At 42.6% G+C, this 20,719-nt stretch overlaps 1 protein-coding gene across 3 annotated transcripts in view; it reads left to right on the forward strand.

The window, feature by feature from the left end:
* TRABD2A (TraB domain containing 2A) overlaps window positions 1-16,883 on the forward strand; it is an 82,349-nt gene extending 65,466 nt beyond the window's left edge. For all 3 annotated transcript variants that reach the window (XM_085567713.1, XM_085567711.1, XM_085567712.1), the window contains 3 exons: window positions 4,883-4,973; window positions 11,819-12,058; window positions 16,155-16,883. In XM_085567713.1, coding sequence (XP_085423839.1) covers window positions 4,883-4,973; window positions 11,819-12,058; window positions 16,155-16,335 — 512 coding nt within the window. In that variant the 3' untranslated portion in view covers window positions 16,336-16,883. The remainder of the gene's footprint in view (window positions 1-4,882; window positions 4,974-11,818; window positions 12,059-16,154) is intronic.
* The last annotated feature ends 3,836 nt before the right edge of the window (window positions 16,884-20,719 follow it).

Genomic DNA, 20,719 nt, shown 5'->3' on the forward strand with positions numbered 1-20,719 from the left:
GGTCTGCCATCTGAAAAATACAGGAGGGCATGGGAGGGCTGTTTGTATGAGATTTGTGTATGGGATTTGTCCTGCAAGCTTGCAGAAGTGTTTGAATGCAACATCCCTATACTCCTACACTTAATGTGAATTCAAGGATTCTTTAAGTTGATTTAGAGCATCACTGGTGCCACCTCATCCCCTTCAATCCTTGTCATTTCCTTCTCCCCGCAGTATTAAATTTGTGAGACTACCATATTCCTTGTCCTTTGGTTTCTGTTCTGGTATCTGGACATTTCTGGACTTGGAAATACTGTGAAAAGCAAGAATTTACTGGATTTAGTATTACATGTTTTGTATTTGATACACTTAAATGGCAGATTTGGAATTCCAACCACTTATGACTGATTGGTGTTTTCCATATGTTGCTTGGATTGTCTAATGTAACTGTGCAAAATTTCCTCCCCCTGATTCTGGGAGAAGTGAAGTGTGTACACCTGGTGTATCCATACTCATGCTTGAAAACAGTGTCTTCCTCTTGGAAAGTGTGTGCAGAAAGCATATGTATGAAGGAAACTGATTTGTAATTTAATTGATCACATCACCTGCTGTCCTTCTTTTGCTTTGGATCATAATAAATATTTTGTCTAGCTTTTTTCCTCCATAATTGTACTTTACTCCAAGTTCTGCATCCTGGTGTGTACTTAAAAAGTGTAACTATGTTTATGTTAAAATTATGAGGAATTAATGTAGATTTTAATTGCCATGTTTCTAAATAATAATATGTTTCTAAGTTTCTAAATAATTTTGACTTCTATACCTGTGAAATTTTCTTGAAAGTATTTGTTTTAGTGATGCATAAAATCTCTGGCATCAAAGTCCATTTGAGTGCTTGTAGTCCAAACAATTATCCAGCTTTATGATGTCCCCAGTAGCTGGACTAATTTGTGCTGTTTTGTGGTTGCAGTGCTATAATTCTGTGCTTTAGTTGTTCCCACAACATCTTGGAAATCAGCAGTCAAGATCAGGTTTCCTAACAAACAGTTTGATGTCTTCACATGTATGTCAAGGGATTCATTGTCTTGGGATGTTTGTAAATGGTAAGGGCTTGACATGCTTTTGGGGTGGATGGGAAGTGTTATCTTTCTACTAAAGAAAACACAGAATTATGTATACTTGGGGGTTCCATTAACATGATTCCAAGAGGTCAAAGAACTTTATTTATCTGCTTGGAATGTCAATTTTATTGAAATTTAGAGAGGAGCGTAGTTTTCATGAGTCTTACAGACTTGGTTTCGGTGAAAAATTAAAATTTATTAACAGGAACAGAGCATTTGTCTTGCAATGCTTCCTAGTTCCTTTTGCTAGACGCAGAAATATTTCAGACTCACAATGGCTCAAATTTGGGTCCAGAAATCTTTGCTGAAACCCACAGTCATCTAAACTTCCCTAAACTGGTGCGGTTGTAGAAGCAGCTCTGCAAGCACTGACAGTAAAAGCTACAAGCAGGAGACACGGGTTTCAGGGCAGAGTTTCAGAGTTTCAGAGCCCGTGTTCTGCAGGATTGGGTATGGCTGTTGAGGAAGGTCAGAAGCACACAATGTGTGGTCAAGTCTGCAAGTGCACGCTGCGTTGTTCTTTGAGCACGTTGCCTGTTGTGGTCCCTGCATGCCATCTCCTTTCAGTGCAGATTAAAGGCCTGGGTCGTATTTACTCTCCAGTAGAGTGCATGGCTGAGCTGGTCCACACAACAGCTTCTTAGTTTCTTTTTGAGCTTGAAGACAGAAGAATAAAGATTCATGACTCCCCACCCCCTGCCAGAGTAAATTGACCTCTTGAAGGCATCTCTTCACCTAGTGGTGTGAGGATAATGCAGGGCTATGTACAGAAAGAAAAGAGCAGAGTTTTTGATAGGACAGAGCCCAAGGCCTTTCTTTTGGGGAGCATTCAAGTGTGTGAGGCTAAAATAGAGAACAGGTGAAAGAGACCTGCACCCCATCATGTCACTTACCATCTAAGTCTCCCTTCCAGCAATAGCTGCTTCATCTTAAACCTTGGGAAGTGACTCTTTCTTGTGTTTTTTACCATTGTTTTTGGCAATCTGATCTCTCATAAACCACTGAGTGCTGTTCCTGGTGGCCCCCAGTAGTGACTCAAAAGTTCTGACTCTGGAGAGGCTCCTGACCGGGTCCTGTACCTCAAACCCTCACCCTTCTGCTACATTTAAATTTTGCATCTCACTCAGTTGAACCTGTGGGCCACAAACAAGCTCTGTCTCATGGAGAGCAAATGACCCACCTTTTGGAAAGTGAATACTGCATCACCTAACCCTTTTTGTTCCTAACCTGAGTGGCTGATTGATCATGTCTTGTGAACAATCTAATGTCCCATGCCTGTTTGTATTTGTAGGCCTCTGTTTTACACATATTTATTCATTTGTTCTATTCTCTTTTGCACAATATTAACACATCATTTTTCTCTCACATGCAGACATATTGCCTTGGCAACAATGAGCAAAGGCACTCCGTGAAAGTACGTACAGATAACTGTGATAAAAAAAATATTCTTATCACTGCATTCAAATAAATTAAAGAGCCCAGCTACAGAAAATCACTCAAGCAGGTTGACTGATTGAAATGGGATTCATCCATTTGCTACAGTGATTTCCTGTAGTGATTTCCTACATTCCACTCTAAATCACTGCTCTAAGCAAGGATGACTGAAGATTGATGGAGGAGTAGTATGTTTAATGGTCTGGTGTGAGCAGCTATTCAGTAGCTCACTCACACATGAAATTCATGTAACTCTAAGCTCTTAATCTGGTTTGAGGAAAATTATTTTAAGGCCATATATTGCCCCATAGATTGCTTATTTTTATGTCTTGTCCCTTTCCTCCTGAAAGACTTGGATTACGAAAATATGAGTTCAGAGACTTGGCACTGCTTTTCACTTCTGAAGATGAGATTTTCCTCATGCATCATTGCCTGCATGAGGTGAATGCCTCATCTGAACTTGGAATATACTCTGCCCCTATGCTTGTCAGTTGAGAGGCACTTCTCTACAAGTCCAAGATGTCCTATCTCCCTGACATTTGCAAGGAATGTATCACCCTTTGGAAGCACCCCTTCCTCTGCTGTGCTCCTAGAGAAGGAGGAATTAATCCCTCTCCCCTTCCCTTTGCACATACCTCTCCTCTGTGTTAATGGTCAGAGGTGCACTAGATCTGGCATCTTATATAACCTAGTCTTTGCTTTGCAGTAGCTAATTTTACTCAATTACAATATTTCATTACAGTCATTCCTGTTCCCTGCTGCAACTGGTCTTTTTTTGCTGATATGATGGAATTCTTGGTTACTTGTACCTGGAGTTGAGCCATCGGGAAACAACAGATACTATCAGTATTAGGTTAGGTCAGCATAATGGTACATAAACTTTGCTCCCTCTGAAGACAAAATCTGAGGAGGTGGGGCAAAATTGAATTCCTGTGTGAAAAGATATGGTACCCAATGGTTGTGCGTTGCAGTGTTCAGTTAGAAGGTTTCATTTGAGCTAGATTGGTTTATGCTTTTAGGCTCTGGGGGAAAGCTCATCTTGTGCTCAAATGGTACCATCCGACTCATGCCTTAATCTGGTACATCATAAGCAGTTTGCTCTTGTGGCGTGAGAAACTGGAATTTTTGTACTCCAATTCATTCAGCCCTTTTTGGAATGAAAACTCATGAATCCCTTATGTCATGTCTCCTGATACTCTCAGCACTGTTGGGTGCTGATATTCCCAGTACTCTTTATAACTTCTTGCTTTCCCTGGCTACTAGAATCATTCTGTTGGTTCTATTGCCATGTATTTATGAACAGTATTATCAGAAAACAGTTGTTCTGGAGTTACTTACCAGTTTTAGCACTGTGTACATCTACAGAAGCAAGGAATCACTCTAATGAGTAATTTGCCAAAGGACAATTTTAATTTATGTAGGCTGTTAAAAGAAGAAATGTTTTATGAAAGCTGGATCTATGAGGGAGTGTGCAAGACTTTAGCTCTCTATTTGTTCTCTTTCTTCTGCTTCTCAGAAGAAAGATGTGAAAGATATTCTGTGAGCAGAGCATACAGTCAGGAAAGCTCCTGCAGTCTTTGAGTAGTCATTTATTCACTATGATGCCAAAATACAATCTTACCAGCCACCACAGCTGTCTGAGAATAGAGTACAGATGTAAATCACAGAATTCAGGCAGAACTATCCAAGTCCTTCTAAAATTAAGTCCTTTCATCAGCATGGCTGAGGTCAAGTTTCTGGCCCCAGTGGCATATAATGAAGAAGTTGATTGGTTTGGTGATCTAAGCTATTGGCTTTAAGAGTGGAGAGTGTTAAAATGTGGCTGGATTCGACCTTCTTTGCATCACCACCTCACTGCTCACTGCTGCTTTTGAACAGGGGTGTGCAAACTTCATCTCTTTTTCCCTCAAGTAATCCACAATGACCTGATAATCACAGAGTCAGGTTGAAAAAGATGTCTGAGATTATAAAGTCCAACCTTTGACCAATCACCACTATGTCAACTAGACGATGGCTCTAAGTGACACATTCAGTCTTTCCTTAAACACTTCCAGGGTTGGTGACTCCACCACCTCCCTGGGCAGCCCATTATGCAACAGCCTGTGGGACCAGAATAATTGCAATCACATCTGCATTTTAGAAAGGCAGAGTGTAGTAATTGGAGTGACCTTGGGAAAGTTCATCAATCACTCGTTAGAGAACTTGTGTTTCTGCTGCATGTTGACGGGGAGTGATAAAGCCCTGCCTGCCTTGAGTGTGGCACACCTCCTGTGATGAGGAAGACTTTGTTGTTCTTCCTCCTCTTTCCATGTGGTTGGTGAGTTCTCATGTCATTTTTCTTTTGACTGCAGGTCACTTCATGGGCAACAACACAGTGATTGATGTTTTGAGGAGAGAAGGGTACGAGGTAGAGCACACTCCAGCTGGACAAGCCATCAACAAGTAATGCATATTTTACCTAGCTGAGCAGCCATTGGGGTGCTGGGTTTGTAAACAATATGAAGTAGGAATGGTAGCTGGAATTATAACTAAGAGGAAGCTAGGCGTTTTCTCTCCTTCCCAGCAGTTTGCTTTTCTCTTCCCTGAGCTAGTGTGGAAAGGGGATTTTATTTAGTTTTGTTTTGGGATTTTGTTGTTGTTTTGTTTGTTTTCTGGGTTTTGTTGTTGGGGTTGGGGCTCTTTGGTTTATTGATTAATTGTTGTTGGGTTTGCAATGGGGGTTTTTTGGGTTTTTGTTTGTTTGTTTGTTGGGGCTTTTGTATTTTTTTTTTTTTGTTGTTGTTGTTAATGTGGAAATTTTTTTCCACCCTTGTAAGTTTTTAACTCTTAAATTAACAGCTGCAGAGTATGCATGCTTGGTTCATTAGATCTGGATGCTGTCTTGTACCATATAGGCTCCCAGGTTTCTCTTTCCTCTCCTTTATATGTTTGATTGCCCTGCCTTTTAGCTATCCCCTTCTTTTATACTGATATTTTTCATTCTTTCTCTACTCTCTCCCAGCCTGGAATCTGATTGCGAGTATTTGCAAGCAGTCTTTATGACTGATTGCTCTCATGTCCCGTTTTCTTCAGCATTTTTAAGCTAAGGTACTTGTTGTGCTGGTTCATCCTGCAGTTGACCTTTGGGATATACCCTTCCTGTTTCTTTTTAACTCTCACTGGATGCTTTCATCGACCTCCATGGTTTCAGTAACTACAGAATGCCAGATTATCTCCTCCTCCACTCTCTACCAAGAATTACTTGTGCTTTGACTCACCTCTTCCTGGAATTCTTCCTACCAGTTTAGAGTCTGTAATCTTTGCATTCCCCTTCTCCAGACTCCTACCAAACATGTAGCTGCCAGATATATTTACTCTTCACCCCTAAAAACCCAAAATGAGAAAATTGGAAACTGGTCCCAATTATGGTACTGTTTCTCTTTTATCTTCTGTGCTGGGCATAGTGTCCCTGTTTACATCTCTGTCCCTCCTCCCCCACATTTCTGATATGGGACACTCAGACAGAACTACTGACTTTTGATAGGATTTGTGCAGGGGGTGCAGTGTTGAGTCTTGGTCTTTGTCAAGGGCTCTACAGGTGTGGTGCACAATAATCACAGCTCTTGTTCTCATACTCTGCTTCATCCTTCTCTTTATACCACCTTTGCTGTTGTCTGAAAACATGATATTGAAGTTCTGGCAGGTCATATTTCTGCAATGATTCTTGACATGGACATACATCATAAACTACATGCCCTGAAAAAAACTGATTCAAGACTTAGCCCATGATTATATGAATGCCAGCCCCTAACCCTGTTTCTACCAGAGGGCACGTGGTGTGACAAAGAGAAGCACCTGTGCTTATGAGCAAAACTTAATGATTCTGTGACACTGAAGTTGTGCTAGAAAATCCAGTGTATCAGTGTTTACAAGGATGATAAAAAAATTCCAACCAACCAAAAAAAAAAACCCAAACCCAAAATAGCCTGCACTGATATTTTCATGTTGTTTTTTAATTTTTAGCTTAGGTATTCCTAAAAACAGCTGCAGCAGCTTTTTAAAGCTTAAAGAAAGATAGCTTAATAGGTACTTGAGAATAAACAAGATACTGCTCTGTAGAGATGTAACTGTAAGGGCAGACAACTGAATAAAGATTTTCACCTATCTGGAAAGTTGATATCAAGGTTACTTGGAGTAGCTGGGCACCCAGTTCCATAACCACATCATGGGAGTTCATTATGCAGCCTCTTGTGCCTTTGAAGGCCCTGAGTTTGGTATCAGTTGCATCTTAAACCTCTTATTAGGGCTATTGGACAGAACACTTTCCCTGGAGTCTTGATATTAAACATGATGGTGCTTTGCTGTCAGCATTTCTGGATGATTCAGAAACAGGTTTAAAAATATTAAATACATTTTAAGGAAAATGTGGGTTCAAAGGAAAAGAGCATTTAAGGTGTGGGAAAGGACCTGTGGCAAGAGTGTGTCAGAGTCCTAGGGCTTGGAAGGAAGATTTCACTCGATTGCTATCCTGGGCTTGTTCTAGGAGCAAATATCAGAGCAGCCTGTGACAATAAACCCAGCACTGACCATGTCAATGTGGAACTGTGTCCACAGTCATAGATCCACTGTAAACACAGCTATTGTCCTGTGTAGTGCTGCTCACAGTCCAGTCAGTACCTGTGGACAATTTCACTGCTCATGATTAGACAGGATAAAAAGGCAAGTGGTTGTACTGAGACAGAGAGTTTAAATGACTGCTCTGGTGTCAGACACATTAGTTGAGAGGTCCTAAAATACAAGCAGGATGTAGTCTGCAGTCATCTCCTTTCACTCCAACGTGACATTTCACTGCAGAAGCACAGTCTGCTGCTTCCTGTGCTCTGGCTAAACAAAAAGTTCCTTGTGAGAAATGTTGTAGATATCTGAGTGTAGGAACCAATAAGGATGCAGAGTAATCATGCTCATTTTCCTGTAGCAGGCAGGGCTGCCTGAGGTGTACTTTCCATCTGCAGAGCAAATGGGGTGGATTCTCCTAGCTGGAGACAGAAAGGTTCCTTCTCCCTGGTGCCTCCCAGGCAGGGAAGGCAAAAGAGGTGCCCCAAGCAGGCAATATTGCAAACGATAGTTTACAAATAGTACCACAAGTTCAGTCAAGCTCCTTCTGACTCACTTTGGTCTTTAACTGTTGTTCCTGCTTTTAGAATGTAGTTATATATTGTAAAATATTCAACACAATCACAGCCACAATTAAGGTGCTTGCTGACACCCTAAGCTCCTTTAGCTGCTGTGATGGGAAATAGGCCTTGGGGGGGAGAAGGATGGGCTTTTGAATCTGTGTGCCTTTTCCAATGGTCTCTAGAAGAATTTCCTGCAGGAAGTGTTGTAAAGGAGGTTTGGTACACTGATGTGTCTGAGGCCACATCTATCAGAATAAATGTCTTACCATGCAGGATGGAGGACATCTGCTACCTGAAGCAGTGCTGAGCTCCACCATGGTGTGGCTGTGGGTTCAGAAGGGAAGGCTGCAGGCAGCATGGCATTCTAATCTACAGGTGTGGGGTGCTGCCTACTCTGTGACTTAGTTAAGGAACAAAAACAGTGAAAATAAATGGTGCAAAAAAGGGAATTATGGGCAATCTTGAAACAGATTAAATCAGGTTGCTGGAGAGAGATAATGAGATATCATCACTCTGCAAGTTGGAGTTAAAGAGTGGATGATGTGAAGCAGCTGAGGAGGAGAGCTGAAGGGTGATGACAGTTCAGAGGTGATAAAGTGTGACAATATGTGACTCCACAATGATTTTGAACGACATTGATAACCAGGATCCATTCTGCAGCAGATTCTCTCATATAAATTTCAACATGTGATCACTCTAATTTTCCTTGCAGTGAGTAAGACAAATTGTCTTTGTTTTCCATCTACTCTCTCAATGTTCTAGTCTACAACTTCATTTCCCCTTCTCCAGGAACTACTCTCTATTTGCTATCAAATAAGTGTGCATACATTGATGGGCTAGCTTGAAGACTGCACCCATGCTGAAATGCTTCCTTCCAGACCACCTCCTGTGAAAAAGGAACACAGCTCTGAGGAAGGTTCATTGATTAAAGGCAGGTTTCTGCTTGGTGGTATGCGGTTTTCTGTTGCTTTCCTGAATTTCAGCCCAAACCAGTCTGCACTTTTGTTACAGAAGACTGTTGCATTTCTTCTCTTTATGAAGTAGCCATAAAAATCAGTCAGATATTCCTGCTAGGTTCTGTGTATACACAGAGTGGTTTGACTTTGTGGTCATAAACATGTAATGAGGGAAAATTGTTCCAAACAATGAGAAATGTAGGCCAGCAAAGCCATGAGTTTTTAGGACACTGCAGACTGCCTGCCTTAGAGTATAGATGAGATGTTGCTTGCTCTAAAAATAAAGAAACAGATCTTCATTAATCAGAGTGAAGCTGATTGGGTTTTTTTTTTTCATTTTTTGTTTGTTATAATTTATCATCTTTACAGGAAGCTGAATAGTCATAGCCCCGAGAGCTTTTTCTGAGAGCTCAGCTTGGGGTTTGTCTTGTAAGATTTGTCTTGTAGGACAGTTTGAATGTGCACATAGTTTCAGTGACATATCTCATTGGAGCTCCTTTGAAATTCCCCATAATGCTACCAGCCTAATACAGGATCTGGGCAGCTGGAAGGCCAAGGCCTGACTCCCACTCACTCATTACTTGTGTGCAAAGCTCAACTCTGCTTATGAGAGAGATGCAATTTCTCAGTTTCCTCCCCTTCATGTAGACCTCCATACTTGTCTGTAAAACCCACTAAGACCACAATTTCATGCTCCTTGCTGTGCTTTATCTAAGTGGCAGAACAGAGTTTTTTTGGGGTTTTTTTGCTGATCAACCCTAGAAGCCAATGCCAGAATGGTGTGCTGAGCTCTGGCCTCTTATGTGTCAGACCTGTCCTCTGATGTGATGTTTTGTAAAGGCTGTGAATCCACTGCTTTGTACTATCTGCCTTCATCAAGAAGAAAATGAGAGTGAACTTGGTGGTGCCAAAACTAATCTGCTTTCAGTTGATGCAGACTAGAAGGCCCAAAGGATTCCTTGATCATAGACTCATAGAATGTTAAGGGAATGGAGAGGATTTCAAAGATCCTAATCTCCCTGTCATGGGCAGGGACACCTCCCACTAGACCAGCTTGCCCAAGGTCTTATGCAACCTGGCTTTGAAAAGTGCCAGGGTTGGGGCATCACAACGTCGCTGGGCAACCTCTTCTGGTATTTTACCACACGCACTGTAAAGAATTTCCTCCCAATACCTAGACAAAATGCATTCCTTCTTCAGTTTGTGTTTGTGTCTGTTATTCCTGTCACTGCAATTCCTGACAAAGAGTCCCTCTCCAGCTTCCCTTCAGATCCTTGCAAGTTGCCATGAGGTCTCTATGCAGCTTCTCTACTGCAGGATGAACAGACCTAGTCTGTCTTCCTCAGTCTGTCATCACAGGAGAGGTGCTCCAGTCCTCTTATCAGTGTTGTAGCCTCTTCTGGACTTGCTGCAATAGTTCCGTGTCCTTCTTTTGCTGGGACCCCAGAGCTGATGCAGGGTTCCAGGTGGGCTCTCACCAGAGCAGAGCAGAGGGGCAGAATCCCCTCCCTCCCCTGCTGCCCACGCTGCTCTGGATTCAGCCCAGGATCCCGTTGCCTTTCTGGGCTGGGAGTGCTCATGGCTGGGTCATGTTAAATTTTTCATCAGCCATCACCCCCGAGTCCTCCTCAGGGCTGCTGTCAGTCTCCACTCAGCCTGTAGCTGTGTCTGGGATTGCCACAACCCAGGCACAGGACCCTGCAGTTTCCCTGGTTGAACTCCATGGGGTTTGGACAGAACCAGCCTCTCCAGCCTATCCAGGCCTCTCTAGATGGCATTGCTGCCTGACAGTGTGCAATCTGCTCCACAGAGCTTGGCGTTGCTGCCAAACCTGCTGAGGGTGCCCTTGATCCCACTGTACATGCCGCTGACAAAGCTCTTGACCCCGGAGGGAGACCAGTCAATATTGGTTTTCATGTGGACAAGGAGCTGCATCTGGACAATTTTTTGCGTGTGGCCTTCCAGGCAGTTTTTTACCCACCAAGCAATCCATCCATCAAATCTATGTCTATCTAGTTTGCAGACAAGGATATGGTGTGAAACAGTGTCAAATGCTTTGCCTAAGTCCAGGCAGACAATGGCAGTTGTAGTGTCACATCCATCAATGCTGCAGCCCCATCAGAGAAGATAATCTAATTTAACAGGCATTGTTTCCCCTTGGTAAAGCCATGTTGGCTGTTACCAATCACCTCTTTGTTTTCCATGTTTGTTTTAATTTTCAGGAGAATCTTTCAGGTGAGACTTTACTTTCATATTTTTAAAAATGATGGTTATATTTCCCTTTTTCCAGATGTTGGGACTTTTACCTCAGTGCCACAAATTTTCAAAAATGATTAGTAGTGACTTAGCAACTTATCTGCTAGCTTCCTTAGGACCCACAGATGAATCTCATCAGACCCCATGCATTTATGCACATTCAGGCTCTTCAGATTGTCTCAAACCTGATTCTTTCCTACATTGTGCTTAGGGCCTTCATACTCCCATTTGCCTTTCCTGACTTGGGCAGCTTGGCTGGAACACTTGCCATTGAACACTGAGATATAGAATCATTGAGAACCTCATCCTTCTCTGGGTCCAGCAGCCAGGTAACTGTTAATGGCATGCTAAGCCTTTCCCTTCAAAGGTGACAATTTTCAAGGTGTGTTTCTGTGGCCATGATCATAGTCTGTGGGCTAGCTTGTTTCTTACCTTCTCCACCAGTGAAAGGTACTGATCCAGACCTGGTTTCATCAGCTGGTGTGCTTTAGTTGTTTTGTTTGCCTCTTCCCCTTGTCCCCTGGGCTAGTTTGCTCTGGGCAGGAATGTTGAAAGGAATAATCTGGTCTGTGTTCTGCAGCACATCAGACTAGAGAAGTGTGGTTTGACCCTGACTTAGAAGTGATTCCATTTTTGTCTCTTTCTAGATAGGCAAGCTTATTACCAAGAATTACTCTACCCTTATCCAAACTGCATTCTTTCCTCTGACACAGACAACCTCTTTTCCAAAGACATTTTTTTGCTAAAGAGCACTATTTTGATGATAAAATCAATATTGACTTAAGGAAGAGGGTGCAGGAATACACAGCAGAGAAATGAGCATCCAGGGAGAAACGTCTAGTTTATATGTATGCATCTTGATACAGGATTTTGCCTCAAAGCCCTTTTAAATGTTACCTGTGTTCTCTCTTTCTTCCAGCCGAAAATCTCCCAAAACATTGTTAACCTTTTCATCACCACACAGTCCCTATGTCATGTCCCGTGAGCTCCCACAAGAGGAGGAAGAGGAGGAGGAAGGGTTCCTGCCTCACCTGCTATTCCCCGACAGCATTGATGTGCTCATGAAAGTGGACAGGAAGTACAAAAAGAAGAAGAAAAAGCAGCAGAAGAAGCAAAAACTGCGACAATTTAACGACCTCTGGGTTCGCCTTGAAGAAAGGTAATGGATGAGGACTGGGAGGATGGCTTGTCATGCAAACTGGACTTTAACTTGGATGGTTTAATACAGACCTTAAAAGTCCTGTGAGGGTAGATATATCCTGTGGACAGGATCTGACCTTCTCCCCTGCTGTGATTCTTCTGAAGTATTTGCACGAGGTTTCTTGTGCTTTTAGTGGCAAAAGGAAGCTTTCATTTATTTTTTTTGCATAGTTAGATTTGTGGAAAACTAGGCATAAAACAAGTGGAAGTCTTGTCTAGATCATTCTGCATTTGGGCTTGAGGGATTGTGAGCATATGGCAGTCCTCTCTTTCATGGAAGGCTGGGTCCAGTGGTAGATAGTACAGATCAAAGCCTTGAACCTTTAACCAAAAGCTGCTGCATATGAGGAAACTCCCATTCCTGGCATATGCTCTCCTTGTACTTGGGCAATATTCATGCAGTATTTTCAGTCTCTGTATTATTTTAGTCTGAAAAGGTATGACAGCTTAATGGATGGCAGAGTTTATATAAAAAAAATTATTGTGTTGAGGGACAGACGTTGACACATATCCCTTACTTTTCATCCAGAAAAGCTTACTTACCTACCAGAACTACAGCAACATGTAGGGAAAAAAAAAAAAAAAAAAAAAGCCAATTTCTCTCATTTCCTGTACTTGGGCCTGTGACTGAATGTATACCTTAATGTTTTCCTCCTGTCAGGTAACACACATGCCCAAATCTGCTTTAATTTGTACTTTGTGTGTCTATATCTCTGCCATACTCATCTTGAAGGCATTATATTTTTGTGGTACCATAAACAACCAGACAGGTTGGGGTAATAGAAAAAAGTCTGGCAGCTCTTGCAATGAACGCCTGTACATTATTTGGTTTTGTCCCCCCTCTGGAGAATACTTCTTCCTGCTCCCCGGGTTACTGGGTACAGCAGGGTTCTCCTATGCCTTTCCTGTCATGTCCCTGGATCCTAATTGTACCACTACTATGAATGATACATGGCTCAACTGGCCACAAGTGACTGCAGCACCCATTCTCTTTGAGGCATTCAGCCACTGTCAGATCTTTTAGACCAATTTCCCTTCCTTGCTCCTTCCTTCAGCCTTAGTATTAAGTATTTGGGAGACAAATGCTCATGTGACATATCCTCTGACAGACCTACACACAGTTAAGGATTCACCAACATGAGAAATCCCATACTGATTGCACTTAATTTTGTCTCTTAGTGCACCATTTACTTTCTATTAATGTGATTGATACTAGCTGATTGTGAATGGATTTTTGGAGTTTCTATTGATAATTTGTTTAGTTGAAATGCTAAGGAATGTCTGTCTCAAACTCCCACCATGCCTCCACAGTGCCATGTTCAGTGTTTCACATGCAGATTCTTCCACAAAGCAAAGCAAAGCTTCAGGGAAGTCAGTGGGCAGTGACACATATGCACTTGCATTATCAAGCCTTCAGAAGAAGAGGAAGGGTGGGAAGATGTGCTACTGTGACCAAACTGAAGGCACATTAGGGCTGCATACTAGATTTTAAGTACTGCCAGGTAAAAAAGTGTGAGGCAAAACCAAAGCAAACGATGGCAGCCTAGGAAACTTCTGCATAAATATGGGAGTAGAAAATGCTCCTTTTCTTTTCTTCTTTTTATGTTTCCTTTCTTCTCCTTCTATTTAAGTCATTCTTTGTGCTAGGAACTTACTGCAGTGTTGGACGACAAATGCTTTGTAGGGGCGACTCCTTAGCATCAGAGAAGAGCTTAAATGTCTGGAGATGGAGAAGCTGCATGGCAGTGCTGGGAAAGACAAAGGATGCCTGGGAGATTGCTGTCCCTGTAGTGCTGCAAAGCCCAGGCTGTTGGGGGGCTCTACCTCACTCTAAACATCCCCTCAGGGTGTGCAGACACAGGTAAAGCTGCTGGGCCACTCACAGCTTTCAGGTTTACAAAGGGGCTTGATGACCTTAAAGGTCTTTTCCAACCTACATAATTCTGTTATTCCTCCTGTGAGAATGAAAGTGTGAAAGGTGTAGCTCAAGTGATTTAATAGTGTTGTAGTGGGTTTGTCAGAATGGCCTTGGTTCGTGCCCCTGTGTGCATCAGCTGCTGGCTGTATTTCCTTGATGTGCTGCCAGCTGGCTTCTCTCTCTGACTATTGTTCAGATCTTCTGGGGAGCCCCTTGGGTAAGGAAGAGTGAAGTGTTTTTTAAAAGAATAGTAATTGCCTTTAATTTCCCAAAGCATTTTTGCTTAGTGGACTGAAATAAGACAAGAATGGTGCACAGCATCTGGGGATTGGGTGCAGAAGAAATTACTCATTTTTTGTATTTGCCAGGTGAACTTGCTTTTAGTTTTTTCCTGATTTGTCTTCAGGTTCTACACAGCACCAGGTGGTGTTGGGGGTATGTTAGTCACACAGCTGTGGTGTCAAGTATTCCTTTCACTTCATTGCCAAAGAGTACAACAACCTGTGTAGTATCTGACCCTTTTGACTCTTGGCCTGCTGTGGTGTGTGATCTCCCCCAGTTCAGGTCAGTTTACGTTAGCATGGAACATACAAATTTCTCTCCTCCATCATGTATTGCCATCATGGGAGTGCAGCTCATGTATGCTCTAATTCTGTCCTTGTTCATCATGATGTCAGAGTACTCTCAGAGTACCACTGGGAGTTACTCTGGAATATGGTGATCTAGGATGTGTTTCTGGAAGCCATTCTTCCTCTGCTTGGAGTATATCATGTAAATCTTTGGAATTCCTGACCTGTGGAAGAGATCATATGGTATCGGAACAAGGTGGGTCTGCACTAAGGTGCATGAAACATGGCTGAGGAAAATGTGCTCAGAAAACAGGCATCTCACTCCAGCTGGGCTCAGCAAGAGCTCCTGTAGTGACACTCTTCTGCAACAACAGTTGTTTTGTTCTTATCTATTTTAGGTGAAAGGGCCTAGGGATATGGTCATCTTACCCACCTGACCGACTGTGTGGGAGCAATGGGCAGGCTGGGCAGACTTGAGACAGGGCCAGTATTTTGGTGCTCTCATCACCCTCCTCAGTCTCTTCACTGTTCCCCCTCAAGTCTGCATCACAGTTTGGCTGGGTAGCACCTCATCCTTGTGGGCTGGTGTGGGAGCTGTCCACAGGTGTGAGGAAGGGACAAGAGACCACAGACTTTGGGTCAATGTGTAAGTTGTTTGAGAGACTGTCGGAACTCAAAATGTCCCTCAGACATTTTTGGAGGTTCCAGGCCCAGGTCAGAAGCATTTGAGACCCTGGCAGGCAGCTGGAAACAGCTGTGATTTTGGATTTAAACCATGGAATGATTTACCAACCTTGCAGGAAGAACAAGAAGTCACAAATTTTAGATATTATAGTAGAAGTAGTCACAAAGTAAAGGGAAGAATTTTTGAATGTTGTACAGTGGGGTTTTAAGTCCTGTACAGGGGGGTTTTGGTTTTGTACATGGGGGTCAGAGGTTTTAAGACGGAGGGATTTGGGCCTGCCCTGTCCTCCCTCTTTCTTCTTCCTTACCTCCATGTTCTTGGTGATGTTGGCACTCACAGATTGGTTTAGAGTAGCAAAGCAGCATTTAATATAGGTAATAGGCATAGGGGAAAAACTGTAAACATGTAACATGTAATGTACCATATAAAAGATAGAAAAGCACCATTTAATATAGGTAATAGGCATTGGGGAAAACTGTAAACATGTAACACATAATGTACCATATAAAAGACAGCAGCAGCCCTGGGTGGGGAGAGAAGAAGCAGTCGGGGTCAGAGAGGATGTCAGGGTGTGTGTGTGCCTCTGCCTGAGCTGTGAGCAAACCACAGCAGGTCCAGAAGAAAATCTTTTAGAAAACTTGCAAAAAACTGCCTTGAGATTGAACAACAGAGACTGCTGAGCCTTTCTTTGGAAGCACAGGTTGGAGGAGAGACTTTACCACCACACGGAGCCACCCCCGACCGAGGGTGGGCGTCGGCAAGAGACGATTCGCATGGACCCAGAACGCTGGCAGTGGGTCACGGAGGCTGACCAGCTCCTGCTGTGTGGCTGCTGGGCAGCTGTGGGCTGGGCCAGGACTGATGTTCTTCTCTTGCCTTGCAGTGCTACCGACCCTCCTCCACGGATCCGCATCATCAATGGCTACATCACAGTCGAGCCCCAGCCCCGGGGCCGTGGATGGTCCGGACACACTCGTGCAGACACCAGCAGTGCTCACCAGCTGTCCCAGTCTCTCTTCCTTCCACTACTGTCTTGGACTCTGCATAAGATAATGCTTCACTGAAACTCAGGAGGATACAAGCTGCAAAACTCTTGCCTTAAAAAATAAAATAATAATAAAAAAAACTGATGCAAAAAAGAAATAGAAGACTATGAGTGGGACACCTGTTATTTGGGGTGTTCTTAAACTGCCTCCTTTTCCTGAGTCCGGATCATTAACTCTATTAACTGGTTTGACTTTCCCAATACAGGAGAAGATATTTTAATGAAAGTGTTATTTATCCTTCTCTTGCAGAAGAATGATTTCATGTTATCCCATAATGCTTTGGGGAGATTATAATGCCGCTATAACATAGCTGTTGTTTAGCTGTTTGAGCCCAACTAAAGTACATATTTTTCACCTTCAGTGCCTTGTGGAAAGATTTACACACCACTGACTTGTTTATTAGAACAGAATATTTTTTATCATCTGAGCACAGCTGGGAAAAACAGTTGGTATTTTGTCTCTACTGGTAATGCTTTTAATTCTTGCTTGTTAAGGCTCCAGATTACATATAAAGGTTCATAGCAACACCTACAGTAGAATAAAACAGTGAACACTTGTGAACAGAATATGTCTGCTGTCTGTTTGGTGCTATTTAAGGTGGGTCCCCCTGAACCTCTAGTGGCCAGAGGTCTCGTAAGTGCAAATTTGTGTTACATTTAAGAAAAAAACAAATCTGTGTGAACTCCACAAATCATAATGTTGGAGTCTTCCAAAATAAGTTTTCAAGAGGTGATTTGCACAATTAAGACTTAATTATAGAAAATCCTTTCAAGTTTTCTACTGAGTTAATTAATTGCTCAGACTTTCCAATTTGTTTTAAGTCCTTTGCTGTCTGTGTGAAGTAGATGTGTTGTTGACCATTGAATGCAAAGAAGCTTGGAACTGGTGATGGATTTTCTGTATTTGTACAGGACATTCTCTTGTGATCACACTTAATTTGTGAGCAATATTTCACCCTCATCTCTTAGTAAGGTTTCATTGCCTGGGAAGATCTAAGTTTCACCCATGGGTGAACTTAGAGCCACTGTGTGGAGTTACTTTTAACTTAGTAACTTGGAAAGATAGTAATCATCTGCCCCAGCGAGACAACAAACCTTCAGGTTTCCTTTCCTATGCCTTTACATATACTTCACTGCTTTTTCCATTGCCTGTAAAAAGTAGCTCTTTTTCACAGTCTTCTACAGAATGTCAGAGGAGGAACAACAAAAATTCCAGCTTTCCTAACAGGCTTTTCATCTCTTGATCTCAAATTTCAATCCATTTCCAGAAGGGCTGACCTTGTGCACAGGCTCCATTTCCTCCATTTACTGAGGAAAACAGGGAAAGGAGAGGCTAAGTGTCACAGTTAGCAGCAGCATTGTGGGGAATTAAATGTGTCAGCACCATCTCGTTGTCTATTTCTTCTTACACACAATACTGCAAGACTTTGAGTACCTGAATGCATTCTTGGCTTCCTTGGCTTTTCATAGCAGCCAGGCTCCCCTGTCTCTCTCTCTCTGGTTGTTCTTTCACTGGTCATAGACCTGTTGGGGCTGGAGCTTATTTTGCTGGATCTGAATGTCCCCTGAAGGGAGCAGATTGTATGAAGTGTAGGTTACTTACAAAAATGCACTTCAGGCCTGACAAACTGGGCACAAAGGATCACAGAATCTCTCTGGGTTGGTTTGGTTTGGTTTGGTTTGGAGGGGACCTTAGGAGTTCATCTCATTCCTGTGGCACAAAAAGCACTGCAAGCACTAGGAGAAAGTGGTTGAAGCATAGTTTTAATTTCTTTTCTCCATTACAAGGCTGCTGTAAAACTGCCCCAGGCTGCCTTTTCTTTGTTTTCTCCTCCATGGTGGCTCCTGAACTTCATCTCTGTGGGGGAAACTGGCTTGAGTGAAACAGCCATCAATGTTTTTCTTAGGTTGGCCTGAGGAAAGAGTGGTTATAAAATGCTCTGAAATAACAGAGATCTGAAGTAGCATTGTGGATAATTCAGTTCTGGTGATGTAATTCATTTTGTAGCCTGTTTCTAAGTGCCTGACTGTCAGAGGAACAGAAGTGTACTTAAACTGTGATGGATAGCGTGCCTACAGAGGCTGCATCCTGGTAGTCTTTCTGCAAAGTAATCAAATAAAGATGTTTTTGAGGCTCTCATGGACTTGGTTGATATCTGAGAACTAAACTAGTGGTTTCTTCCAGTCCAGGCTGATTGTCCTCTCTGCTCCCCCAGCCCAGTAGCACTGGGTAGTACCAGCAGGAGATCAGAGGTCCAGCTTCCCACACATGGACACCCAGTGGAGGAGCTGCTTCTGCAGTCCCAAGAAAAGATGGAGCAGAGCTTTTTTGCTCTAAGGTAGCTCTGAGATTAAGGTGTTGACTAAGACATGCTTTCAGCTCTCTGCTAGAGGGGATTTGGAACCAGAGCTCCTCCTCATGGCCTCTTGCCTGCCGCTGGAAAGTTGGTTAGGGAGACATCGTTTGTATGGAGGTGGCCTTTTCTAAAGAAATGGTAGTAATCAGATATTTGGATTATGTTCAGATTAGCAGTAGAATAAAATAAGACACTGTCTTTTCAAGTTGCGTTGCAGCAGATATGCAGCTGCATGCAGTCACACATTATATTATTGTGATTTTCCACCTGGCTTTTTGGGTCATTCCAGGAAATGCATTCCATGTGCTGATTTTAATGTAGTGGAATGTTATAAGTATAAACTCAACTTAGCCCATCCCAGAGCTTGGTACCAGGCAAGGCTGTTCTCTGATACCAGTACAGCTTCAAGGATATAAACTCACACCTAAGTGGATTAAATGGACAAAGCCATTAAAAGTACTGGGGCTGAGATGCTATAAGCAACAAGAGCCTTGAGTATCAGTCTCCTGCCCTGGAATGGAAGGCAAAAAGATGTGCAACACAAGTACAGCAGCCCTCTCTCTGTCTTGGGGACTTAATGTTTACAAGCACTTTGCTGCTGTGCAAACACACCAGCCATGCTGGGAACCTCATCCTACATAGAAATCCCATACTTGGGCTTCTCTGCTTTTCCTACAACACGAGTGCCAGCTTCTTAAATGCCACAAAGTGCTACTTGGTTTTTTTGCAGTGCTGTTAACTTGCACTGCTACCTATGGAACTAGAATGTATTAATCAAAATATTACTTGGCAAAGGAACTTATTCTCTAGAAGAGAATATGTTGGGACCAGACAAGAAAATACTGAACCTTTGCAATAGAAATCACCAAACATTGCCTAGGATGCATTCATATTTTGCAAAAGGATCATGGACTGGCAGAAGAAGAGCCTCTTCAAATTTGTTCAAGCTTTTTCAAGCTTGATGCCTAAATTCTCTGGATGTGTGGAAGCTTACACACACTAAAAGTACTATGCCCAGCAGAATTCACTGCATTGTTTATTTATTTATTTATTGTTGTGGGTATACTTGTCCATTGTCTGCTTGGGAGGTAAAGCTGTAATGTCGGAGTTGTTTTCCATGGTAAGACTCATATTTGAGGAAAGTCAGTTGTGTTCCAGAGTTCTGAAAATAGCTTTGTTTTTGAGCCCAAGAACTGAATAGCTATAAAGAAAAGAAAGCAAGTACAGAAGTTTGAAGAAGAGCTGCCACATACTGTCTCAACAGTTCATCACCTAGTCAGCAGGAATGGAAACTGATAATCCATGAAGTGTTTAGGTGTACCACTGTGAATAAATATACAATAAATTGCCCAGGAACTAGGATGTCAATGATGAAGTACAGTACAGAGATTGGTTTACAACCTGAAAATTTAAAAAAAAAAACCTTCTAAAATTTCTTTGGCAGCTGCTGAAAAGAAGCTGAATATTCTTCAAATACCCAGTGCTTTATTGGATTTATCTGTTTAGTCTAGTCTGCTTTCTCTACTTACGTGTTCAAGCTTTACATGGAATTTCTTGCGCCTGAATTTCATTAAAACTCAAATTTGTTTTAAAAGTTCTTCATGTTTGCAATTTGGCAACTGCATTTCTTAATGCAGTTCTTAGTTCTGATTTTTTTTTTTAATGCAGGGTAAGTGTGCTGTACAACTGGAGGTGTTTATGTCTGTTCTGTATGTGGTAAAACGTAACGCATTAGAGGTCTTTGTAGCATCTCTGCCTTGCTGCACACAATCAGCTTGTACTGGCATGGCTCACCTCTCTGTCTATCCACCACTCCCATCTGGATGCTGAATCCTTTTGCATGCTTCACAAGCCTCCATTTTGTACAGTTAACAGATCCAGAGCTCACAAGCTCATCTCACAGGTCCCATACCATCACAGGTCCCCTCAAGGTGCCAGCACTGCTCCTCTACCTACTTGCTATCTCTGCTCCAACCCAGCACCTTCTTCTTGCTGATTGGTACAACTTGAGGTGTGCCAGCGAAACGCACCCCACACCTGCACACA

Source organism: Lonchura striata, chromosome Z (assembly GCF_050655825.1).
Source record: "Lonchura striata isolate lonStrDom1 chromosome Z, ASM5065582v1, whole genome shotgun sequence".
NCBI classification, from domain to species: Eukaryota; Metazoa; Chordata; class Aves; order Passeriformes; family Estrildidae; genus Lonchura; species Lonchura striata.